We start from the raw sequence: 24,588 nt of genomic DNA, 5'->3' as shown, positions 1-24,588 counted from the left end.
GATGTTCAACAAAGTATGTGGTTTCAGCATGACTATTGCCCATCGCATTACTCAATGCAAGCACAGGCAGTATTAGACTCTATTTACAATGATCGGTGGACTGGCAGAGGGGTTCCTTTTAATTGGCCTGCTAAGTTGCCTGATTTGACTTCAATGCATTTCTTTCTGAGGGGTTATCTAAAAGACAAGGTTTATCAACAAGTGCAACAGACCATGAAAACATGGCAGAATGCATAATAAATACTTGTGCTGAAATTCCTGCAGGTAGGCTTCTGTCCTGTGCACAGTCATTTGAAGAAAGGATCAATAAGTGTATTGAAGTTGAAGGTCAAACATTTGAACACTTACTCTAACTGGAAAAAACACTCCAATATGTGAAAGGCAAGGGAACTCACATTAATGAAGCACCCCAAAGTGAAAAGAAAATTAGTACACCCACATTATGGTTCATGGTAATGCTAAACATAGTTTTTGACTTAGTATTAAATGAAATCGGTGAACATTTTTCAGGTCACAATGCACTGCCTTTTAAGATGGTGCATTGAGCAGTCCTTTTTTATTTTGTCAGAGGAATACAACATTGACAATTGGGTTTTGAATTGAAGGGTATGAAATAATTGCCTGTCCTACCCTCACAGCATGAAGTGTCACTGGATAGCATTCCAAAATATACAATTTTCTACCCATTTTGATTTTTCCAATTACTACATCACCTGTTGTGAAATGAAAACAAATGTTTCAGACAAAATTTTAATACTGTAAGGAAAAGATAGATTGCTACTTATTGTAAAGATGACACATTAAGTTGCAGACAGACACAATTAAAATACACTTACACACACACACACACACACACACACACACACACACACACACACATTACCATCATCTCTGGTAACTCAGACCAGAACGCTTGCATATTTACAGTAAGTAGCAATCTATCTTGTTGATATTCCAACCTGAGGTTTCCGTTGTTTGATTCAGACAAAACTTCTGTACTGTTTCAACAGAATATGAATCTGCAATAAAAGTGGTGATTATCATTTTAAAATTTCAAAGTTGTCTCCCCCACACATGGGTGGGGTGGGGGACTGACTTTGGTATCACTGATGTCCCCACTGAGATGAACAAATTTTAACTGTAAATTGTTTGGATCCAATGTGTAGTTTTTGAGATATTTCAATGTCTTCAGATAAGTGATCTAGTAGAAAATGTTAGAAGCCCCATAAGACTATTTGCAGATGATGTCATTGTCTACAAGAAGGTAACACTGCCAAAAGACTGTAGTGATTTGCAAAAGGACCTGCAGAGGATTGATGAATGGTGTGGGGATTGGCATTTATCCTGAATGTAAATAAATGTAACATACTGTGCATACAAAGGAGAAGAAATTCATTACTGTACAATTACACCATTGATGAGAAACTGTGGGTAACAGTATCTACCCTACAATATCTAGAAGTAATCAGCCTGAGGGACCTTAAGTGGAATGATCACATAGAATAATACTAGGAAAAACAGATGCTAGACTGAGATACATAGGAAGAATCTTATGGATATGTAACTCATTCATGAAAGAAGTGGCTTACAAAACACTTGTTTGACAGATTCTCAAGAACTGGTCATCACCCTGGGACCCTTACCAGGTAGGATTAATGGAGGAAATAGAGACGATAGAATGAATAGCAGTGTGCTTCATCACAGGATTGTTTAGCCAAGAGAATTACAGAAATGCTCAACAAACTCCAGTGGCAAACACTACAAGAGAGGAATGATTAACTACTGAAATTTTGAGAGAGAACATTCTGAGAAGAACTGGACAACATATTACTTCCTCCCACACAGGTCTCACAATATGACCACATAAAAATAATTGAGGAATTTGAGCCAATACAGAGGTTTGCCCATGATCATTCTCCCCACACACCATTTGCGAATGGAACAGGGACAGGGGAACAGACAGTGGTGGCTGAGGTGGCGAGGGGTGGCGGGGGAGGGGGGGGGGGGCGCTGGGGAGGATGCTACACCTCACATTACTAGGTGGCTTGCAGAGTACAGATGTAGATGTAGATACTGAGTCCAGTGGCTGATCAGAGTGTGCATTTGCTCACTCTGTCATCATGTGGGTGTATGCCCATGTCCCTCTAGCAGTGACTTTGGGGCTTCAGTACTATAATAGGAACCACACCTTCTGCCGTAGACGACTTAATTGCAGTCCTTTCAGTACTTTTCATTTTACAGCCTCCAGCTTGTTTCTTTCCGAAAGGTCCTTATATATTAATGATTGTCAAAGGGATGAAAAAAACTGTGTGTATTCTGTTGTTCATATTCAATAGCAAAGATGATGTGGAAGATGTTAGCACTAGGGAATGTATTTATTTCAAAGCTGAATGAAAAACATACATGTTGATGTTGACAATACATCTCACCAGGTGAGATTTATGCATCTTCCACTTACTCTTTTCATTGAGCTTCAGCTGTTGATAAAGTTTATTTTGACTGAGGTAATGACTTAAGATGGTCTTGATTTGTTATGAAGAAGACATGCTATTTATGCATTATTAATTAAAACATGATTTTTGCTAAGAAACTGCAGCCTATTTCAATACTAATGACAGCAGTCTCAACAAAATAGATCATAGCACTGATATAACTTATGAAATAAGAATTTTTATACAGTGATTTAGTGGTTAGGTGATAAATAATGGGACATTGTGCTCTTTTCTAGTGAACTGAGTTCGCATGATCTGCATTTATTTTATTAACTCTTTTACTGCTCTAGACATGTTTGTTGGTGCTGCTGCTCCTATCTCCGTGTGTTCGATATATGTTTAAATGTGCCACTAATCCTTCTGCCAGATGTTTTACATGTCATCTTGCTGACCTCTGTGTGCTACAGATGCTATAAATATGCTGTTGCTCAGGTATTTAGGTGCTCTGGATGTATTAAAATGCTGAATTATGTTTCTGTCCTGAGCACTTAGTAGCTTTTTGACATCTGGTGGGCACAGTTGAGAGTGTGTGTTTGCTGTTGTGATCCTGTGCTGCCATTTTTATCTTAATTTCTGTAAAGAAAATGGCACATTTTCATCTTAATTTTCTGTGAAGAAAATGGTATGTTTCCATGGTTGTACAGAGGAATAAATCTTGGAGATTGCAACTAGAAGAGACAGTGAGAATGCAATGCTAGTGATGACTCTTTGACAAAGTATCAAAGTAACAGTCCTGAGCTGTATATATCAGATGGTACAACACATCCATCTGTTTCTAAAAGAGATGAGAATTGTTCAGAATCTGAAATGTTTGAAACTGAGGGCAAAATGTGTAGCAAAAGATGTTACATTAGAGATACATTTGATTCGACAACAAGTTGATTTTGCCCATTTTGTGTGTGTCTGATCTTTGATTTTCAGGACTCACATTTTGATCAGAGCAAGATTCCAGCATTCCATTATTTTTCCTGATATTTGTAACAGAAGATATGATTAAATCTATAGTAGACAGAACCAACAGATTTTATTTACACACCAAGGCAACTACACCAGAATCAGCAAATTCTCAGGCATCAAGGTGAAAAGAAACTGGATTTGAGGAACTGTATTCCTTCATTGCTATTTGTTTGCTTATGGCTTCTATGAAAAAATTAAAATTAGTGATTACTGGTCTAGGGAAATACTCTTGAACAATCAATTTTATAGTGAAATTATGTCCAGGCATTGTTTGCTATTAATTTTTAGAATGCTTCACATTAGCGACACCCTCACCAATAATGAAGGAGACAGGTTGTTCAAAATCAGAAACATCATAGATAAATATTATGGAAAATGTGGTTCTGCCTTGAGCAAACACTATTATTCTGTTTTAATGCCCAAACAAGCACTGGAGAATTTTCTCCAAATTAAGTGGGTTCATTTATTCTCTCTCAAATGACACAGAAAGAATTTTTTTGCATCATAATAGTGTGTTAAAGATATGCTAATTGTATCATTAATAATTTTTAGAAACTAGTACTTCAACATAGTTAAACAATAAAACAGTGAATCTTTGTTGAGGACAGAGGAATAAATTTTGAGATTCTACATAGAACAGACAATGATGTAAGATTAGGAGAAGGAAAGAGCGATAATTTCATTCTAGGACAAAAATTTGGCAAATTACATAACATAACATGAAAAACCTTGATTAACTGCAGATGACAAAGTGGGGCAAAACAACAGCTATACTGAAAATGTCAGATAGCCACATCCACATAAGTATGTAACACTAAGGAATATGTCTTTCTTGTTAATATTTACTACTAATAATTTTATTAATATAAATACCATAATCTAGGAAATTGTTATTTATTATGATGCCAAAATTCTTTGTGTGTTATTTGATAGAGAGTAAATGAACCCACTGAAGGTAGAGTAACTTCTCTGAAACATGTTTTACTATTAAAACAATAACAATTGCATTTGCTCATGACAGAACCACATTTTCTTCATTATGTATTAGGAATCAAATGCAGACAACAAGAAAGAGCTTCAACCACAACATGATTATCATTGATAAAGTATGTATCATATTCCAAAGCACACTTAATCCATATCACAAACTCTGCATTGATGAAATGCCTATTGTTGTTCAAAGAGCACTTACCTTTCAAACAGTATATTCTACCCAGACAAAGTAGGTGTGGAATAAAAATATTTGTATTCTATGATTCTCAGACTGATTATATTCTGGATTTTATTGTATTTACAGGTGCTATGATGGAAGCTGGTTTCCAGAGTTTTGAGAAATGTGGCAATATAGTGGCAACACTCATTAATTAACATTCAGAATGGGGGCACAGTCTTTATGTTGACAACTGTTATTCAACCCAAGACATGTTTCAACAGGTAGGAGATGAGATACTGGCAGATGTAAAGCTGTGAAGACAGGTTGTGAGTCATTCTTGGATAGCTCAGTCAGTAAAGAACTTGCCCACAAAAGACAAAGGTCCCAAGTTCGAGTCTCAGTTTGGCACAGCTTTGATCTGCTAGAAAGTTTCATATCAGCACACACTGTGCTGCAGATTGAAAAATTCTTTCTGGAAACATCCCCCAAGTTGTGACTGAACCGTGTTTCTGCAATATCCCTTTTTCTGGGAGTGCTAGTTCTCAAACTTTTGCAGGAGAACTTCTGTGAAGTTTGAAAGGTAGTTGATGAGATAGTGGTCTAAGTAAAGCTGTGAGGACAGGTTGTGACTCATTTGCCGGTAGCTCGGTTGGTAAAACACTTGCTTGTGAAAGACAAAGGTCCCAAGTTTGAGTCTCAGTGTGGCACACAGTTTTAATCTGCCAGGAAGATGCATATCAGCACACACTCCACTGTAGAGTGAAAAATTCCTTTTGCGGTTCAAGACACATTTGTTTGGATTCTAGCCATGGATCATCTGAATTTGGCTTTGGTATTGCAGCTGATGATCAATGACAGAACACATGTTTATTTGCCTGAGGGCTCAACTTATTGTTAGATGAACAAATTATAGCTGTCTATAAGTACAACTAACAATTCCCATAATGTTATTAAACAGCCACAGAACATTTATTATTAATGCTTTATTTGTTTACACAGCAAACTACCAACCAAAATTTGGTACCAGCAAAATTACTGGCTGGAGGGGCAAGTAAATTACATATCCCCTCCACATTTAGCACTCACTTCCTCCACCATGGCACATTACTTGGGTCCTTAGTTGGCATATATTGGCAAAAGTTTGAAGCCACTGGTCAAACAGCATAATTATTTGTTTCAGGACCTGATTGCTGACTGTTGAGATTTTACATTACTGCAGCAAAGAGGTAGCAAGACCCAGGGCCAGCTTTAGAACAATTTTCTGCACAAGTAACATGTCATTTGGCACCTGCCCCTCCCCTCCTTGAGACATTAGTTGTCTTTCCTAGAGCTTTCACTCATTTCATAAATGTACTAATCCCCTTCTGTAGCTGAATGGCAACACTGATGCTCTGCATGTAGTGTACCTGGGTTTGATTAGTAGTGACAGCAACACTTCAAACTGACACACCTATCACTGAAATGGTATTAGACAAAAACATATTCACCAAGCTGTGAGCCACATGAGATTTATTACTTATTTATCTGTAAATATTATAATAACATTTTGTTATTACATACAAGGTGGATCACAATTGCAGCAAAAACTAACACTTCTGAAAGTACACATAAATGTGAGCCTACAAACAAGCCATTTACAAGACAACTGTGGATGTACAGTTATGAGCCACCACTGACTTCTGTATGAAATATCATCCTAGTTAATACAAATGAATTTGAAAAGTAAACCTTCAGATTAAGTATCCACCTACATTGGTTCAAATTTCCCATATGGTCAACTTTGCCTTGTGCAAGGTCAAGGAATGTGGAACATGTATAACAGGACACAGGCACATTTTGCTGATGATGCGAGATGACATGTAATGCACCAACATGGTCTGAGATAGATAGGTAGAGCACAGCCTGTGTGTATCATGGTCTCTAAGACCACATGAGATCAGTGCTATGGATTTTTCTGCCTTGGATCATCTCAAAAATCAAGTGTACAGCACTCTCACTGACACTGTTGAAGAGCAGTGAATTGTACAATCATGTCAAAATTTATGATATGATCCAGAAAGCTTTCAAAGAATTTGTAATTCACTGCAGTATTATAACCAAATGAGAAGACGAAATGTGGAGCACCTCCTTTTGAAAGGCATGACCATACAGTAAATTGTAACATGTAACTCAATGAAGAAGTATTTTATTTTTTGTTAAGGCAGCCCTTGGGTGAAATTTGAACCCATGTTAGATGAAGACTTAATTGAAATGTTAATTATTTAATACAGATTTGCACTAACTAGGCAGTATGTCATACTCAAGCCAGTGGCACCTTGTAAGGACACATTTACAATTATCTTGCAAATGGATCATTTGTGTACTCATGTTTACTAGAAAGTTCTAGCTTATGTTATTGTATTTCACCTGTATCAATTGTTGATACTAACTATGATATATTCCATAAAAAAATTTTGCACTTCGGCACTTCTGACACCACCCTTAGCTTTGCATCACAAGCGGCCACATGTGTCACTTGGGCTTTGATATGTTGACTGCCACAGGGCCAAGAGTGGACACAATAGAGATCAGCACTTGACACCATGTGTCTGCAGATACCTGCAATCTCCACTCTGTTTAGTACAGTACATCTTTGGATGGTGCATATGTAATACAATCAGAGTCACATGTGGCTTATTAATGAAATGCATATCAGCACACACTCCACTGTAGAGTGAAAAATTCCTTCTGCGGTTCAAGACACATGTAATGTCAAAGTGATCTTTGGTTGGAGACAACTTACCAGTTTTGCCTTGGTCACAGTTGTGGCTTCTTACAGTTCTATCTGCTGTAGATTTCTTGTGGTAATGTGCATTAATTTATCATTCTTACTTCAGCTGATGCTGGTTTACAGGAAGTTGAGTACAATATCTCATTCAGTGCTCTCTAGGAGCAAACAAAGATTACCACAGTCTCATGGTCCAATATCAGGAAATACAAAATACCACTGCCTGACAATTACACAGGAAAATAATAACAGAATATAAAAGTGTGAAAGAGATGCCAAGAGTGTTATGTGAAGATTTCTGAAACGTATGAAAGACCTGAAGCTTTGAAATGAGTGAAGCAGGTAGTCACAATCTAACACCTTTGCCCATGTTATTATTCACAGACACACTGATTGCTGTGTACCTCAGTTCTATTCACCTACTCAATAAATTGTACATTGTATACATGATCATTTCCTGTGTTTTTGTTTATAGTTTACCTGTTGTTTACAATTCATTTTTGTTCATAATTCTTATTGAAAGATAAGTAACCTGCTGCAGCTAGTATTCTCATGGTGCAACAAGTTACAGTGAGACGTCATATCTGGTCGCATCCTAGATGTTTTTTTCACAGCTTCATCGTATAAGGGACATACAGAAATAAGGATGAAGAAAATAACTTTAAATAAATGATTTCCAAATTTTTTTCTAACATGAACTGACCTGGTCTGGCTGTGTGGCTGAGACTCTGCTGTGTCCACCAGTGGTGGTTGCAGTAGCCACCAGAAAGATCGCGGGAGGCGCACATCGGCACGGCGTGTCATGGACGGTAGTTGCCGCAAATAGAGTCCCATCCACCAGAGGGCACGCGAGAATTTGGCCGCGCCAGGGGAACAACAACAACAACAACTCAGGCAGCACGGGCCAAGCCCAGTCAGTTCACATTGGGCATGCCAATGAGACAGTTCCCGGTCTACTCTGAAGTGCGACGGAAAACGTGAACCATGTTATTACACAATTGGCGACGAGGATGGGATTGTTCTTTTGCATGTTGCGTTGTTGTTCCTGTTTCGCGGCTTATCCGCGCCATGGAGGATTTAGTGCGGGTTTTGGTTGAGCAGCAGACAGAGCTCATGGCCACCATGAAACAAGTGCTTCCGGTGTTGCTCTCCACACCGTCTGCTCCAGCGCCATTCCCTCCTCCCTTTCCCCTGTATGACGAGATGGCGGAGGATTGGGACGCGTACAAACATCGCCTTCGGCAGCATTTACAGGCGTTTCATGTTGCCGATGCGGAGGTATGTCATGCTCTTTTCTTGTCTTGGATATCTCCCTCGCTGTATCAAGTTTTGCGGCAACTACCGTCCGTGACGCGCCATGCCGATGTGCGCCTCCTGCGATCTTTCTGGTGGCTACTGCAGTAGTTAATGTGTTAAGGCAACTCTGGCAAGAACTCCATAGTTGAACGTCAGTGAACTGTGATGGGGCAACTTTGTGGACCAAGCACATTGTCACTACATAAACCGTGTTAGTGATAGATGTCTGTTCAGTAGTAGTCAGCTTCAGTTCTTTATGAAGCTACTTGGACAAAATGACAGTATGTTTACATTTGCAGGCCGAATGAAAGGCTTCTTCTTGTACACAGAAGAATGAAACACAAGGGGCAAGAGAATTCACATACCTCTCCCAGTTAATTCTTAAACAGGTTTCTTTCTTTTGTTTCTTGATAGGACACATCCTATGGTACGAAGAAATCATCAGTTTGGTAATGGGTATAAGTGTGGGGCGTAAAATTTGTAGAGAGAGAGAGAGAGAGAGAGAGAGAGAGAGAGAGAGAGAGAGAGAGAAAGGTGTAGCAATTCATCAGGAGAAAAGCTTCACACTCTGAAACTGCAATAGTCTAAATAACTTATACATTTACTGTATTTATGTTGTATCAGAGCTGACTAAACACAGAGCAACACATGGAATTGCCACTATGTGTTCCATGAAATACTGAGCACACAGCAAGCCAAGCCATGCAAGTAACTCAACTTCAGGTAGCATTGTGATTGCTATGCCTAATTACTTATGATGATGCAGTGATCAATGTGGCAAGTGGCAACATCTTCGGTAGTCAAGAGGTTAACACTGAATTAGTGCATGAAGATTGGGTAATGCTTCTGCTTGTAAGTGTTGTTATTAAGTTACAATTTATTGGTTCTGATAAATTTAATCTAAAGATGATACAGCATATTTGAACAATATGTGACATCTGTTTGTTGGGTCAACTGTATGAACATCTTACCAACACATCTGCCTTGAGGTCCAATTTCATATCCTGGATTACAGACCACACTTCTGCATTCACCAGTTTTTAGTAGTATTTCTTTGTCTCCACAGCGTTTTTTCTCACAGCGAAATGAGCCAAGGGTATTGCGGCACTGCCACATTGGACCCAGGTTACGGCAAGTGTCTGTTCCTAACAGGCATTCATCATCATCTGAAACACAGGCATCTTACAGAAACATGTAATGGACAAATTAAAATGGCAGAATGGTTGCCTGATGTGCATCTGCAACTTGAGCATTCCACTGCAAGTACACTGCATGGCTAACAAATACTACAGCCACCTATACAAAATGCAAGAGTCAGTAATGCTTGAGCATGACTATATCTTTGGTAGTAAACATCTCTTTACAGACCTTCAAGCAGCAATAAGTGAATACGAAGAGATAATGTAATAGCTCAGGTTAAGTCTATTTTATTGAAAATTGACTCATGAGACTACAATGTTTGTAAATACAGGTAATTTGGTACTAACAATAATGCAGCAATCAGCTGCTATTATTTACTCATTGGACATAATTTGAAACACCACGAAAGCAGTATTTCAACAGTCCCACAGAATTATTTTACACAAGTAGCAGCCTGAACACCTCATTTGTTCTCACATTATCACCCAGTTTTTAGCTCATTATTATGGACACTCTCTCTTTGTACAACAATATGCACCCTGCACATGGCTTTAATGACACTTAACACTTTAACTCAATATCATTCAAACTCCAAACCTCTTATTTACATTATTGCAAACAAGATGATCTACATTATTCTTTGATATGGCTAAACAACAATCACAGGATGTCACAACACCTTATACAGATGGTACAGGACCCTAAAATGAGTATTTTGAGTAAGGAAACAATGACCTGAAATTAGTGTTTCAGGTGGTACAAAGTCTTTAATGACCAATGCATTTAAGTTACATGTTTGTAAACTGCTTAAGATTTATAACAACTGTCTACTGCATTGCAGTTTCTGGCATTATCTTGAAAAATAACACACTATCATCTGTTCATGGCTGGTATTTTAAGATGGAACTTTTTTATTACAGGGATTTGCAGACACACATATAATTTAAGGTGTAGCAAGACGTAGAGTCTAGAAAGAAAAACACACTTACGGAGAAAAATTTCACAGTAGGCTCATTCTATCTGGAAGAAATGAGTAGCATTTATTATGAACAGAGAAGTTGTCAAAGTTCTTAACAAATAATTGTTCACATAGTAGAATTTAAGAGTATGGTGTTGGATCAAATGGGAAAAGATTAATCTGTAAGCACCTGTTAGCTTACCCATGAAATAAACATATTAAAGAATACTTTGTAGAAAAGGAGCAGTGGTGTAACAGCAGTTACACCCCCTCATAAACATGTGCAAGCAATGTGAGCAAATGATTTTCAAACACAGGTTTCTTCAGTTAATTGGTTGCCTAGTGGATTAACACAGTGCAAAACCTACTAAAGTTAGTATTGCTCAAGGATAAGGCATCTAGCAATGTGCTGATATCTTTAACTGTTGCAGTATCTATGCTTGGAGCAATTAAAACCCATATGCCACACTTATCTCAGATCTCCTGGAACAACCTTCTGTCAACTTGTTGACTAGAGGCACCTAAGTTCAATAATAGGACATCTGCTGCTACCCCATTTGAGTCATATATACAACCTAGTTTTTTTCCAAGATGCACTTCAACAGTTGTTTAAGACAACCTCCCACCATTCATGAGGGGATGCAGTTTCATCATGCTGATGCACCAGCATGCTCATATATTAATACTATGAGCATCTGAGCAACAGAAACCCTTGTCAGTGGGTTAGAATGGGAGGTCTCATGTCATGGCCAGCATGATTTCTGAATCTTGCAGATGTTTCCTGTATGGTTACATGAGTTGCCATTGTATGAAATCCCAGAAGAAACTGAAGGGTAACTGATGTGTAGAGTTCTAACTGCCTGTCTGATTGTACAATAGACAAAAGGGACAGTGAAAAAACTGTAGAAAATTTTATGGGCACTGGTAGTACTCACTTTGAACAGTAACTGTAAGCTTAAGTTATTACTATAAACTGTAATTTTTTTCAAAATAAAGAAATATAATGTAATTTCTGAGCATTATTTCACTACCTGAAAATACTTCAATAAGGATCCTCTACAACATTTATAACTCAGCATTCTGTACATTGTTGTACTTAGTATTAACATAGGTAGCCAGGTGTCATAAGACCATATGAACATCTAGTGAACATGCCAATGTCATTCATTCATGCCACATGTAGACCAAAAATAGAATGTTACACCTGAAGTAGTGTCACCCACTGTCATTAGCTTACACATTTTGGAAGATCAGGAAGCAGCAGTGAATTTTCCTGCAGGTTTCTTAAATAGATTGTTTGCAAGTTCTCATGATAGGTAATACTGTTTCTGTCTTGTGATTTTTCATGTATGAAGGAGTCAAAACTGGTGTTATTGTCTATGCAATACACCTCCAATAATCATGCTCTGTGGGAATTTGCATGCTATCTCATTTGTGTGATGTCGTAAATCCAATTCCCAGAAGTGTAAGCAATTCTGCAGGGGTAGGAACTGTCTTGCATGAAAATATCATAAGGACCACTTGTGCCTTGTTTTGCACCATGCTAGAATTTACATGGAAATGTCCAATCTGGTACAGTCATGCCTTTTAATCAGCCATAATAATATGACATGGTGGTGGATGGGAGCCAATGTAATGAACTTAACCATCTTTTGAGCATAAAGACAAACAGTGTTCAGCCATCATGAAATAGATCTATGAGACATATGACTACCATATAGTATTAGTGAGACTAGTGGACTAGTTCCTTGCCCCCCATACAAGTTATCTGCCAGTCTGACCAACAAGTTCTCCATACTCTGTAGCACAGATATCCAGCTATTTCTCTGATAACAGCTGGTCTTTTACATCATGAGGTCACAATTTTTTGCCACTCTTGATGCAAATGCAACGGTGGCGACACATTGTCTCTTCTCATGTTATTCTTCCATATTGGGACAGACTACTTTTAAGAGCCCTTCAGTAGTGTGTTGGAGATTGCAACACAATGACATGCACAGAAATTGCATTGTTCTGTACAGAAACTGCATTATTCTGTAGGGATTGCTACACTTACTTTGGAGATTGTGTCTACAATAAAATCAAGCCTTATTTATTTATCTTTATTTGTCCAAGGATCATCTCAAAATGATACAGGATTTGCCATTGTAATGTAGTGCCAATCAGTAGGCCAAACTATAACACACAGCATACATAACATGCTTTAAGATGACAGGACAGGTAGCCTATGGGGATAGAACAGGTGGTCAGCCATGGCCTTGATTCAGGAATCACACCGGAATTTCCCTTAGCAATCTAGGAAAACCATGGACAGTCCAAATTGGAATGGCCAAACAGAGCAGTTCCATCCTCCCAAATATGAGATCAGTGTTCTAACAACTGCACTGCCTCACTTGGTAATTCTCCATTGTATAATGTTGCTTCATTTACACACAAATTGTTTCAGGCAACTTGTAATACAAAATATAATTTCCTTTTTCACTGGCCACCCACTGAGAACACCTGCTGATGACTCCTGCAGAATTTCCAGTCACTTTCAACGTAAAACATAGTTCTGCTCTTCATTACCATTCATACTAAGACACCCACAGATGACTCCTAGACTAAGATGATGCAGCTGTGCACCTTGCCTCAATTCCGGACTCCATATTCAATTATGTGCTACTGTCCACCCAAAAAACTATGTCAATGGATATTACTGTCATGCATTATACATCTTCATACATGATCCTTGTGAAAACAGTAAACCATATTATGTACTGAAGTATGACAAGCTGCTGTAGTTATCCCCTTTCACTACTACCCACGAGTCTGAGTCCCCTAAGTAATTTTTAATTGTGTGATATGGATTACTTGTGAAGAACATTTCAGCTGCCTTATCAAACAAATATGTTTTGGTAATCTTTTTCACTTCCTTTGGCAATTTATTATACAGTTTCATCCCATGATATAAAATGCTGTTTTGAGTAAATGTAATTCCAAACTTGCTCTTGTTCCATCATAGTGTATAGGACTATTAGTGCAGTATTTAGTAATATTTTCTCTGATATGCACCACAGATAGGCATATGTACACACTTGGTGCAGTAAGGATATCCAGAATGAGATTTTCACTCTGCAGTGGAGTGGGTGCTGATATGAAACTTCCTGACAGATTGAAACTGTGTGCCGGACCGAGATTCGAACTTGGGACCTTTGCCCTTCACAGGCAAGTGCTCTACCAACTGAACTACCCAAGCACAACTCACACCCCATCATCACAGCTTTACTTCTGCCAGTACCTTGTCTCCTACCTTCCAAACTTTATAGAAGTTCTCCTGCGAACATAGCAGAAATAGCAATCCTGAAAGAAAGGATATTGCAGAGATATGGCTTAGCCACAGCCTTGGGGATGTTTCCAGAATGATAATTTTCACTCTGCAGTGGAGTGTGTGCTGATATGAAACTTCCTGGCAGATTAAAACTGTGCCGGACCGAGACTCGAACTTGGTAGGAGACGAGGTACGAAGTAAAGCTGTGAGGACGGGGCGTGAGTCGTGCTTGGGTAGCTCAGTTGGTAGAGCCCTTGCTCACGAAAGGCAAAGGTCCTGAGTTCGAGTCTCAGTCCAGCACACAGTTTTAATCTGCCAGGAAGTTTCAGTAAGGATATCCATTTTTTAAATACCTCTTTACAATGAGCCCGACTACTAACTTCCAGTTATTATTCTTAAGGCACTTTTCTGCAGTTTAAAAACTGTGTCTATGTCTTGTGTCTTTGATCCACAGTAAAGAATCCTATAGCTAAGAACTGAGTGTATGTAGGCATAGTATGCCACCACAAGACACTGTTTGTTGTGAACTGATGCTGACACCCTAACATCATAGTGTACTGATGACATTATTTTTGCCAGTATTTTTGTATGTTGATGCCATGTTAACTGACAATCAATGCTCATCGCTAAAAACATTGTGCTTGCCACAAAATCTATAGATTTAACATCAGTGCTTAAAGTGATATAATTGCTTCCTCTCTTTATGCTGAACTGCATACTGTTTGTTTCCTTTATGTTCAATGGTAATTTATTGCTTCAGTTATTTTTGAGAATGAATACAGCCATGAAAATTGCTTTAGTTTTCAATGCTTTCAGCATTACCTTTCTTTAGTAAGGGCACCACTCATACATACTTGATGTACTCTGGGAAACACCTCAAGTACAGGATTCACTTATTAATTTTGTTAATACAGCTTGTATGCTATCTATTCATGTCTTCAGAACAGAGACAGGTACCTCATCTATACCTGCTGACTTCTTATTTTTTTAATCATTATACTGTCTTCCTAAATTCAACCTCTGTTGTGGGAAACAACATCATTGTGCTTCATGTGTAAGTCATTGTGGGTGCTACATGTGTTTTAGGAAGATTTCACTGCAGGTTCTTCACAATACCAGAGAAATAATCATTTACAAAATTTGCTAATTCCTGAGGACTTTCTATTAATCTCTCCCCATCTCTGATTCATATGTTTTTATCCTTGTGTGTGTCTTTTCTAGCTTCTTGTTTTATAACATCCAACACCACTTTGTTATTATTTTCTGCATTGTACATCAATTTATCATTTAATGATTTTTTTCCCCACAAGCAGTACTCTCCTGTATATTTTTAATACATGTGATAGTACCCAAGGAACTATGTATCAGTGCAGTTCTTTTGCAAAGAACTGAGAAATTTAAGTCTCTGTGAAGACCTTCTAATACCTGCAGTTATTCACCTATTTTCCTTAGCTACTGCTGTAGAAATTGCTACTTTTAGAAATCATCAAAAATCAATTTCAACAATTTGCAAAATTTGGAGAATGTGTCATCTATACTGCTTTCCATTAAAACTTCATCCCAGGTTTGATTTGAAAATGTCCTACAAAATGTATGTACAGTATCTTATGATCTAACAAAATCCTTTTGTACACCTGCATTTTTGTAGGTTTCACTGAGCCTGTATTTAGCTTCATTATCGAACAGAAATGATCCAAAATGCCACTTGAGATCTCTTATAAATATTAACATGGTCTAAAGTTGAAGTTGAACTTTCTGAAATCCTCATAGCTGTGTTTACCATTTGTGTCAAACCAATAATGTTCAAAATATTTAGGAGGTTATTACTAATTTCACCTCAGCACCTGTGTTGATATTCATGTCTCCATATATTATTACACCGGTTTTGGGGGCTGAGAACCTTTACAGGACTTCAGTTAATTTGTCGAAGAAAGTGTCCACATTACCACTAGGTGAGCAGTAAACACACAGAACAACTAGCTTCTTATAGGCAACTTGCTTCATTATTTCAATTGGTGACAATTCAAAATGTTAAGATGTGTGCTACCCCTGATATACGAGGGTGGTTTGAAAAGTGTGTGTGATGTCCTTAGGTTGGTTAGGTTTAAGTAGTTCTAAGTTCTAAGGGACTTATGACCTAAGATGTTGAGTCCCATAGTGCTTAGAGCCATTTGAACCATTTGAATCAAAACTCCACAAATCATTGCGAAAGTGCATAAAATGGTCACGGAGGATTGACGACTGAAAGTACGAGATTGGTGCTGTGACTCTTGACACTGGATCAAAAATGCATGAGAACTGACATATTGGAACTATAGTTGGGCCATTTTAGTTGAAACGAACAAGATTTTTTACACTGGTTTGTGACTACAGATGAAACATGGGTGCGGTACTATACCCCAGAGACAAAACAACAGTCAAAGCATTGGAAACGTGCTGATTCTCCACCACAAAAGAAAGCAAAGACAGTTACTTTGGTGAGAAAGGTCATGGTATCAGTGTTCTGGGATTTGAAGGGAATTCTGTTCGTAGACTATCTCCCCACCAGGCAAACAATTACTGGAGAATACTATGCTAACCTTCTGGACAAATTGCAACAAAAGATACATGAAAAAAAGGCCAGGTTTAGCAAGGAAGAAAGTCAACTTCCATCAAGACAATGCGCGCCTGCACACATGTGCCATTACCATGGCAAAATGACACGGACAAAGGTATTAATTGTTGCCATACCCACTTTATTCACCTGATATGGCTCCGTTAGACTTCCATCTCTTTCAAAATCTGAAAATTTTCTTCATGGATGAAGATTCACTTCAAACAAAGAATTGATAGCCGGAGTTGACAACTCCTGGCCTGGAGCAAACTCATTTTTGAGATGGGATCAAGGCCCTGGAACATTGTTGGACCAAGTGCATTAATCTACAAGGAGATGACATTGAAAAATAGAAAAGTTTAAGTGATGTAAGTACTTTTTTCTATTCTGTTCTGAGAACTTTTCAAACCACCCTCGTAAAACATAATCCCCACTCTTTAAGCTAGACCTACAGTAGCAACTTGCACATTCATGTGATGGTAGCACTATATGCTGCAATTCATCATCTCTACACCAGTGCTCTGTAATGCATACTAATATGCTGCTCAAAGACTGTAATTCAACTTTAAGCTGGTGTACTTTAGTTTTAATGGACTGCTACATTCTGATGAATAATACAGAATTCTGAACAAACTTCCATGGTGCTTGCACACTCCAGTGGGAGTACATTCTATTTCCTGCATACACAGTGCAGAAGTCTCTAAGCTGGTTGAGATACTTTTAACACAAGGTAGCCTCTTGTCAGGGTTTATCCTAAAAAGGCTGAGTTCTCCTACCCATGACAACAAGTACTTGACCCACTGACTATACTCTCACTAATCAACTCTACCAATTTCTCTTTCCCAAACCTGTTGAAGTGCAGACCATGTTTAGTGTAGCTCCATCTCCTGACAGTTTCCACTGCAATGTGTGCCCAGCTGGCAGTCATCAGCTCCATCTCCAACTCTGTACTGACATACTTTACACTACCAAGACGAGGGAAAACATGCTATTGGAACAGCCCTACCATACTCACACTGGTGCCACTAGCTAGGGAAGCTATCTTATTCAGGTTGCCACCTATGTTGTATGCTCTGCTCCTGTTTAGGCTGTTACCTGCCCCACCCCTATCACTACCTGAACATCTTTCATGAAATCCTTACATGAAGGCCATAAACACACAGTCACCTGAACCAGTCCAGCAATCAGCTTGAAAATGCTCATAACTGATACTCTTCCCCTTGTAAGCTAATTTGTGTGTGTATGTGTTTTATTTCAGTTATCACCAAGGAAAGACAATATCCAATAACTGAGAAACATTTTCAGCCTTGCTTTAGTGACTGTTGTCTGCTGACTGTGTCAGCTCGTGTAATTCATATCTGATATAGCATCTAGCTGATGATATTTGGATTTTTTTTTTGACAGTAATACAATGGGAAACCCATGAAATATTTTTGGTGATATTACTGATTTGTAATACTGACTTTTTAAAGATAAAACACTTATTACCTTATATGATCATGCACAACTAATCATCAAAAGTTCTATTTATTTGAATAAAATATCAGAGAAGAAATTTTATGAATTACGAGGCCTGCCTCTAGCATTTTTATGCAAACTGTCTGAGAAATCTCAAAATTAGTTCAGAGCAAACATGTGTTTCTTTCAACAATGTCTACAACATACATTCATATTTCTATGAATGCCTCATGTATAAAAGTTATGGATCATTAAATTAATAAAACTCATTTTAACATAAATACCCTTCATTATAGTATTGGAAACCAAACATTCAATGCTCATATGGGAAGAAAACAGGTAACTGCAGTTAATGATAAGACCACAGAGTATAAAAACGATAAAAAAAGCAAACATACCTTCACATTGTCCTGTTTGTGCATTAAGTGTGTATCCTGTACCACAGCTTGTTACACGAATGCAGTGAAATGATCCAATAGTGTTATCACACCTTTGAGTTGGCAGGCAGTCGTGTTTGTTAAGCTGACATTCATTAATATCTGAAATATATTTACATACATAAATATACATGGATATATCTTCTTTCTGGTACCAAAAGTGCAAACAGCACAACATTCCTGAAAATACAATCAGTTACCCAGTAACACAGATACACTATGTGATCAAAAGTATCCGGACACCTGGCTGAAAATGACTTACAAGTTCGTGGCACCCTCCATTGGTAATGCTGGAACTCAATGTGGTGTTGGCTCACCCTTAGCCTTGATGACAGCTTCCAATCTTGCAGGCATATGTTCAGTCAGGTACTGGAAGGTTTCTTGGGGAATGGCAGCCCATTCTTCATGGAGTGCTGCACTGAGCAGAGGTACTGATGTTGGTTGGTGAGCCTGGCACGAAGTAGGCATTCCAAAACATTCCAAAGGTGTTCTGTAGGATTCAGGTGAGGACTCTGTGAAGGCCAGTCCATTAAAGGGATGCTATTGTCGTGTAACCACTCTGCCAGAGGCTATGTATTATGAACCGGTGCTTGATCATGTTGAAAGATACAATCGCCATCCCTGAATTGCCCTTCAACAGTAGGAAGCAAGAAGCTGCTTAAAACATGAATGTAGGCATGTGCTGTGATATTGCAACACAAAAAACCAAGGGATGCAAGCCTCCTCAATGAAAAACACAACCACACCATAACACCACCACCTCTGAATTTTACTGTTGGCACTACACACGCTGTCAGATGACGTTCAATGGGCATTCACCATACCCGCACCCTGCCATTGGATCACCACATTGTGTACCGTGATTTGTCACTCCAAACAATGCTTTTCCACTGTTAAATTGTCCAATGTTTACGCTCCCTACACCAAGCGTGGCATCATTTGGCTGCATTTACCGGCGTGATGTGCTGCTTATGAGCTGCCGCTCGACCATGAAATACAAGTTTTCTCACCTCCTGCGTAACTGACACCAAGCAATGTGGCACAGTGGCTAGCGCACTGGACTTGCATTTGCGAGGACAATGGTTCAATGTCGCGTGCGGCCATCCTGATTTAGGTTTCCCATGATTTCCCAGAATTGGTCCAGGCAAATGCCAGGATGGTTCCTTTGAAAGGGCATGGCCGACTTCCTTCCCCATCCTTCCCTAATCCAATGAGACTGATGACCTCACTGTCTGGTCTTCTCCCCTAAACAACTCAACCCAACCTAACTGTCATAGTATTTGCAGTGGATCCTGATGCAATTTGGGATTCCTGTTTGATGGTCTGGATAGATGTCTGCCTATTACACATTATGGCCCTTTTCAACTTCCGGCGGTCTCTGTCAGTCAACAGATGAGGTTGGCCTGTATGCTTTTGTGCTGTACATGTTCCTTCATGTTTCCATTTCACTATCACATAGGAAACAGTGGACCTAGGGATGTTTAGGAGCATGGAAATCTCGCATACAGGCATATGACACAAGTGACACCCAATCACCTGACCACATTCGAAGCCCATGAGTTCCACGGAGTGCCCCATTCTGCTGTCTCACAATGTCTAATGACTACTGAGGTCACTGATATGGAGCACCTGGCAGTAGGTGGCAGCAAAATGTACCTAATATGAAAAACGTATGTTTTTGGGGGTGTCAGGATACTTTTGATCACATTGTGTAGGTCTGTACACAGACAACACTGTGATTCAGGAGTTCATTTCATTAAAAAAAAGTTTTCTTAATGCCTGCAATACAAAGCTCACTAAGCCTATGAATAGCAGAATTATAGAACTTAAAGTCTTCTATGAGGAGAAGCTAACAGAAATAAACATATAATTTTCACACAGTGCTTACCAACACAAGCCTGAAGTACTGGATCCAACTGAAAGCCAGACTTACAGACACACAAAAAGCTCCCAGGGGTATTTTCACAGTTCTGTGTGCTGTCACAAGGGGATTCACCCTCTTCATGACATTCATCCACATCTAAAATGAAACAAAGGTGATTTAGGTTGTGTGTGTTTAGAAATGTTCTTTCTACAGTCCTTTCGCATTGTTAGTATTTTAACAGAAAAAACTTGTGTGACAAGTGAGTTCTGAACATGGTATGATAACTAAACTATAGAGTGAAACTGCAAGCTACAAATAATTAGAGGATATTTCTCCCTTTCCTCTCTCTCACTTCATTAAGGCTATCAAACTGCCCTTTCAATTGCTTATGGGCTCAAATTAATCATTCACACTACATATTCTTACTACTGCCTGTAAAGCTCAGAAGTATTGGAATATAAACCAATATGGACTTGCAACACTTTCTAAATGTATTCATAAACTTCTGTGACTCACTCCTTTTTAAGTACACCTCTGTTACCCAATAACTGAGTATTTCTTGTCATTTATATGATGCCTCAATAGAAAATAGTGTCCGCCTCCATAGCTGAAGGGTCAGTGCAGCAGAATGCCATGCTAGGGTCCTGGGTTCAACTCCCAGCTCAGTTGGAGGTTTTCTTCAATCAAGGACTGGGTGTTGTGTAATCTTCATCCTCATCAACATGCAAGTCATGCAGTCTAACTTACAGGAGGCCCTGGCCATATGAAATTTCATTTCAATAGAAAATACTCAACTGTTACAGAAACCAAGGATCCTTACCACAACAAATCCACCAATAATCACTGTTTCAAACAGAGCTGACCTCTGAAATTTCCTATCATATTAAAACTGGGTGCTAGACTTGCCTCTGGGTGGCAGACTGGCCTCAAATCTAGAATGTTTGCCTTTTGCAGATAGATGCTTTACTGACTGACGTGTCCTCACAGCTATATGTTCACCAGTAAATTTTTCCTACGTCCCAAACTTCACACATGATCTCCTGACTACCATGCAGGACTAACACTCTTGGAGGAAAGGAAATTGCAGAGAAATGGGCTTCTTCCCAAAATGGATTTGCTCTCTGCAGCAGTGTGTGTGCTGATTTGAAAAATGTCCTGGCAGACTGAAAGTGTGTGCAGAACCAAGAATTGAATCTGGAAATATTCTGACAAATTTTAATTTTTATCTCATGATAAATTATATGAGATGACTGGTAAAATGATCATAGTTTTCCTTTGTCTTCAGCAGTAATCAAGTTCTTTATGAAATATTTCAATAAGCATGCCTTAAATGCATCTGCCCAACTTCTTTCATTAAGTTGACAATGTATTTGTGACCATGCCACATGACTTCAAAGCTCCTCAGCAGTCGGTAAATCAGATTAATAGTTTGTGCCTTAATATTAACTAATAGAGTTGAAGTGAAAGAGATTGAAAGTTGTAATTTTTATAGTGTGTTATTCTATTGTAAATCAGATGGGCAACTTGGCTACTCTTCACATTGCAAGTCAATGCATTCTCAATTATGTTTTAGCAGGCTAGGTCTCTTCTGCCCTGAGCAGAGAGATGTACTTGTTCAATAATGTCAAGAAGATGTGCCCATGGCACCCCTACCTTTCTGTGACAATACATCAAAAACATGCAACGTTCATTAGTTAGTTTATTACATGTTCTGCAGATAATTTGCATGTTTTTATTTATTTATTTTATAATGACTTCTGTTCATAACAGTATCGTTATAGATGCTAGGATATGGTATGAGTCAATTCTTTTCTTACAAAATTTACAATAATAAATTCAGATGAGTAAACATGGAAGAGTCAAGCTCTAACTCACATCAAAAGACATCCTAATACATGAAAACAAATATAGTATGTTATACAACAGAACAAGTACTCACATTCATGCATTCCCTGAGACATTCATGTTGGTACTCAGATCGACTGATGTAACATCTTGATATATGAAAATGAACATAGTACATACCTTACAACAGAATGTAAGAGTCTGTACTCATGCATAAAATGAGATATCCCAGAATACGTCAAATAGTTGAAAATAAAAATGGCATATTTTCAGAATAAAATATAAGAATTTGTACTTACGTATACAAAGAATGAGACATACCTATAATAAAACTCTATATTTTTTAAATATTAGATGACTGTCCATCAAGCTCATATAATAATAGCTGTAGGGGACCCACAAGTGTCAGTATAAGATACAAAGAAATTCTCCCTACAGAAGAGAGCAATAAAATCCTAGTGATTAACTGCTGAAGGATTCACAGCAAATTTTCAGAGCTTGAATCTCACCTAAAAAGCTGTGGAGCTCACATAACAGTAGGTGTAGAAATTGCAACTCTATGTGAGATTGTCTGTGCAATTCTCTGTATCAGTGGTGGGCATACATTCATAACTGGATCCTTCTACTGACCAGCAGACTCATCCTCAGATGTAACTGAAACCTTTGTAGCAAAACTTAAGTTCACTAGTATATAAGTTTCCCACTCTTACTGTCTTCACTGGAGGAGACTTTAATCATCCAATAACCAATTGGGAAAACTACAGTTTTATGAGTGTTGGGCATGACAAGACATCCTGAAAAACATTATTGCCTTCTCTGAGAACTTCATAGGGAACATTATTGGGAAGCCCACTCATGATGGAAATACAGGGTATTAAAAAAAAAAAAAGTATTTCATATTCTGAGAGGTGATAGTATGGACCAAAACAAGACAAAAATGACCAGAAAACATGGGCTCCAAAATGTCTACCTTGAGTGGTATGAGTACTAGTTCATATTCACTACTGTGGAACACATCTCTTCTACAGTAAGTTTTTTGCTGTTACAAATGACCTGCAGAATTCAGTAAATAAATGAGGACACATCATTCTGTTATTGTGAATTGGCAAAACCAATAAATGTGAATGCAAAATAAAGTTGTGGTAATATACTGATACGTAGTGTAGAGTGATGTTTATGTTTGTACCATATTAAATACACTTTGGTACATTAGAATGTCTGCTATTTCACACAAACAGAATAATGCATTCTCATTTATTTACTCCATTAAGCAGGTTGTTCATAATAAGAAAGAGCTTGCAATAGAGGAGATATGTTGCACATTAGCAAAGATGCTCACACTATAATAAATGAATAATAAATAAGTTCTCATAGCAGTTTAGAGCCTATGTTTACAGGATGCTTTTTCTTATTTTGTTCCATACTATCACCTCTCATAATATGGAATACCTTTTTATAAAATCCTGTATCAAAAACAGACCTGACCTCTTTTAGGATTCTGTATTAGACATTGTCACAACAATGGTTACCAAAGTACAAAGGGCAGCTAAAAAGCAGAAGGTTTTATATGTTGAGCAAAATGAATAAAGCAGCAACATAACTAATGAGGAGGTATTGAACAGAATTGGAGAGAAGTGAAATTTGTGGCAGAGCTTGACTAGAAGAAGGGACCGGTTGGCAGGGCGTATTCTGAGGCATCAAGGGATCACCAATTTAGTATTGGAGGGCAGTGTTGTTGTTGTTGTTGTTGTTGTTGTGGAGTTGTTGTTGTTGTGATCTTCAAGTCCAGAGACTGGTTTGATGCAGCTCTCCATGATACTCTATCCTGTGCAAGCCTCTTCATCTCCCAGTACCTACTGCAACCTACATCCTTCTGAATCTGCTTAGTGTATTCATCTCTTGGCCTCCCTCTACAATTTTTGCCCTCCACACTGCCCTCCAATACTAAATTGGTGATCCCTTGATGCCTCAGAATATGCCCTGCCAACCGGTCCCTTCTTCTAGTCAAGCTCTGCCACAAATTTCACTTCTCTCCAATTCTATTCAATACCTCCTCATTAGTTATGTTATCTACCCATCTAATATTCAACATTCTTTTGTAGCAGTAAGGAACTCAAAACATTTAGATCTGGAGAGGAGCATGTAGAAGAACTGTGGCTTAGGATTAGAAGAATAGTTGACCATGCACTTGATAAATTTGTATCTAGTAGAGAACAGTTGATTATTGGAGGGACCATATGTGGTAACAGTCACTGTAATGTGGCTGGTAAAGAAAGAGACTATTGCATAATAGGTGTAAAACAGAGCATAGGGCTATT

At 38.4% G+C, this 24,588-nt stretch overlaps 1 protein-coding gene across 2 annotated transcripts in view; it reads right to left on the bottom strand.

Moving 5' to 3' along the window:
* The window catches only part of LOC126470467 (fibulin-1-like), a 660,942-nt gene that overhangs the window by 70,763 nt on the left and 565,591 nt on the right, over positions 1-24,588 (bottom strand). For both annotated transcript variants that reach the window (XM_050098327.1, XM_050098328.1), the window contains 3 exons: positions 20,450-20,581; positions 18,523-18,663; positions 9,637-9,831 (listed from right to left, as the gene is read on the bottom strand). In XM_050098327.1, coding sequence (XP_049954284.1) covers positions 9,637-9,831; positions 18,523-18,663; positions 20,450-20,581 — 468 coding nt within the window. The remainder of the gene's footprint in view (positions 1-9,636; positions 9,832-18,522; positions 18,664-20,449; positions 20,582-24,588) is intronic.

The sequence above is a fragment of the Schistocerca serialis genome, chromosome 3 (genome assembly GCF_023864345.2).
Source record: "Schistocerca serialis cubense isolate TAMUIC-IGC-003099 chromosome 3, iqSchSeri2.2, whole genome shotgun sequence".
NCBI classification, from domain to species: domain Eukaryota; kingdom Metazoa; phylum Arthropoda; class Insecta; order Orthoptera; family Acrididae; genus Schistocerca; species Schistocerca serialis.
The sequence above is the reverse complement of the archived record's forward strand: the minus strand, read 5'-3'. Positions and strand labels throughout refer to the sequence as shown.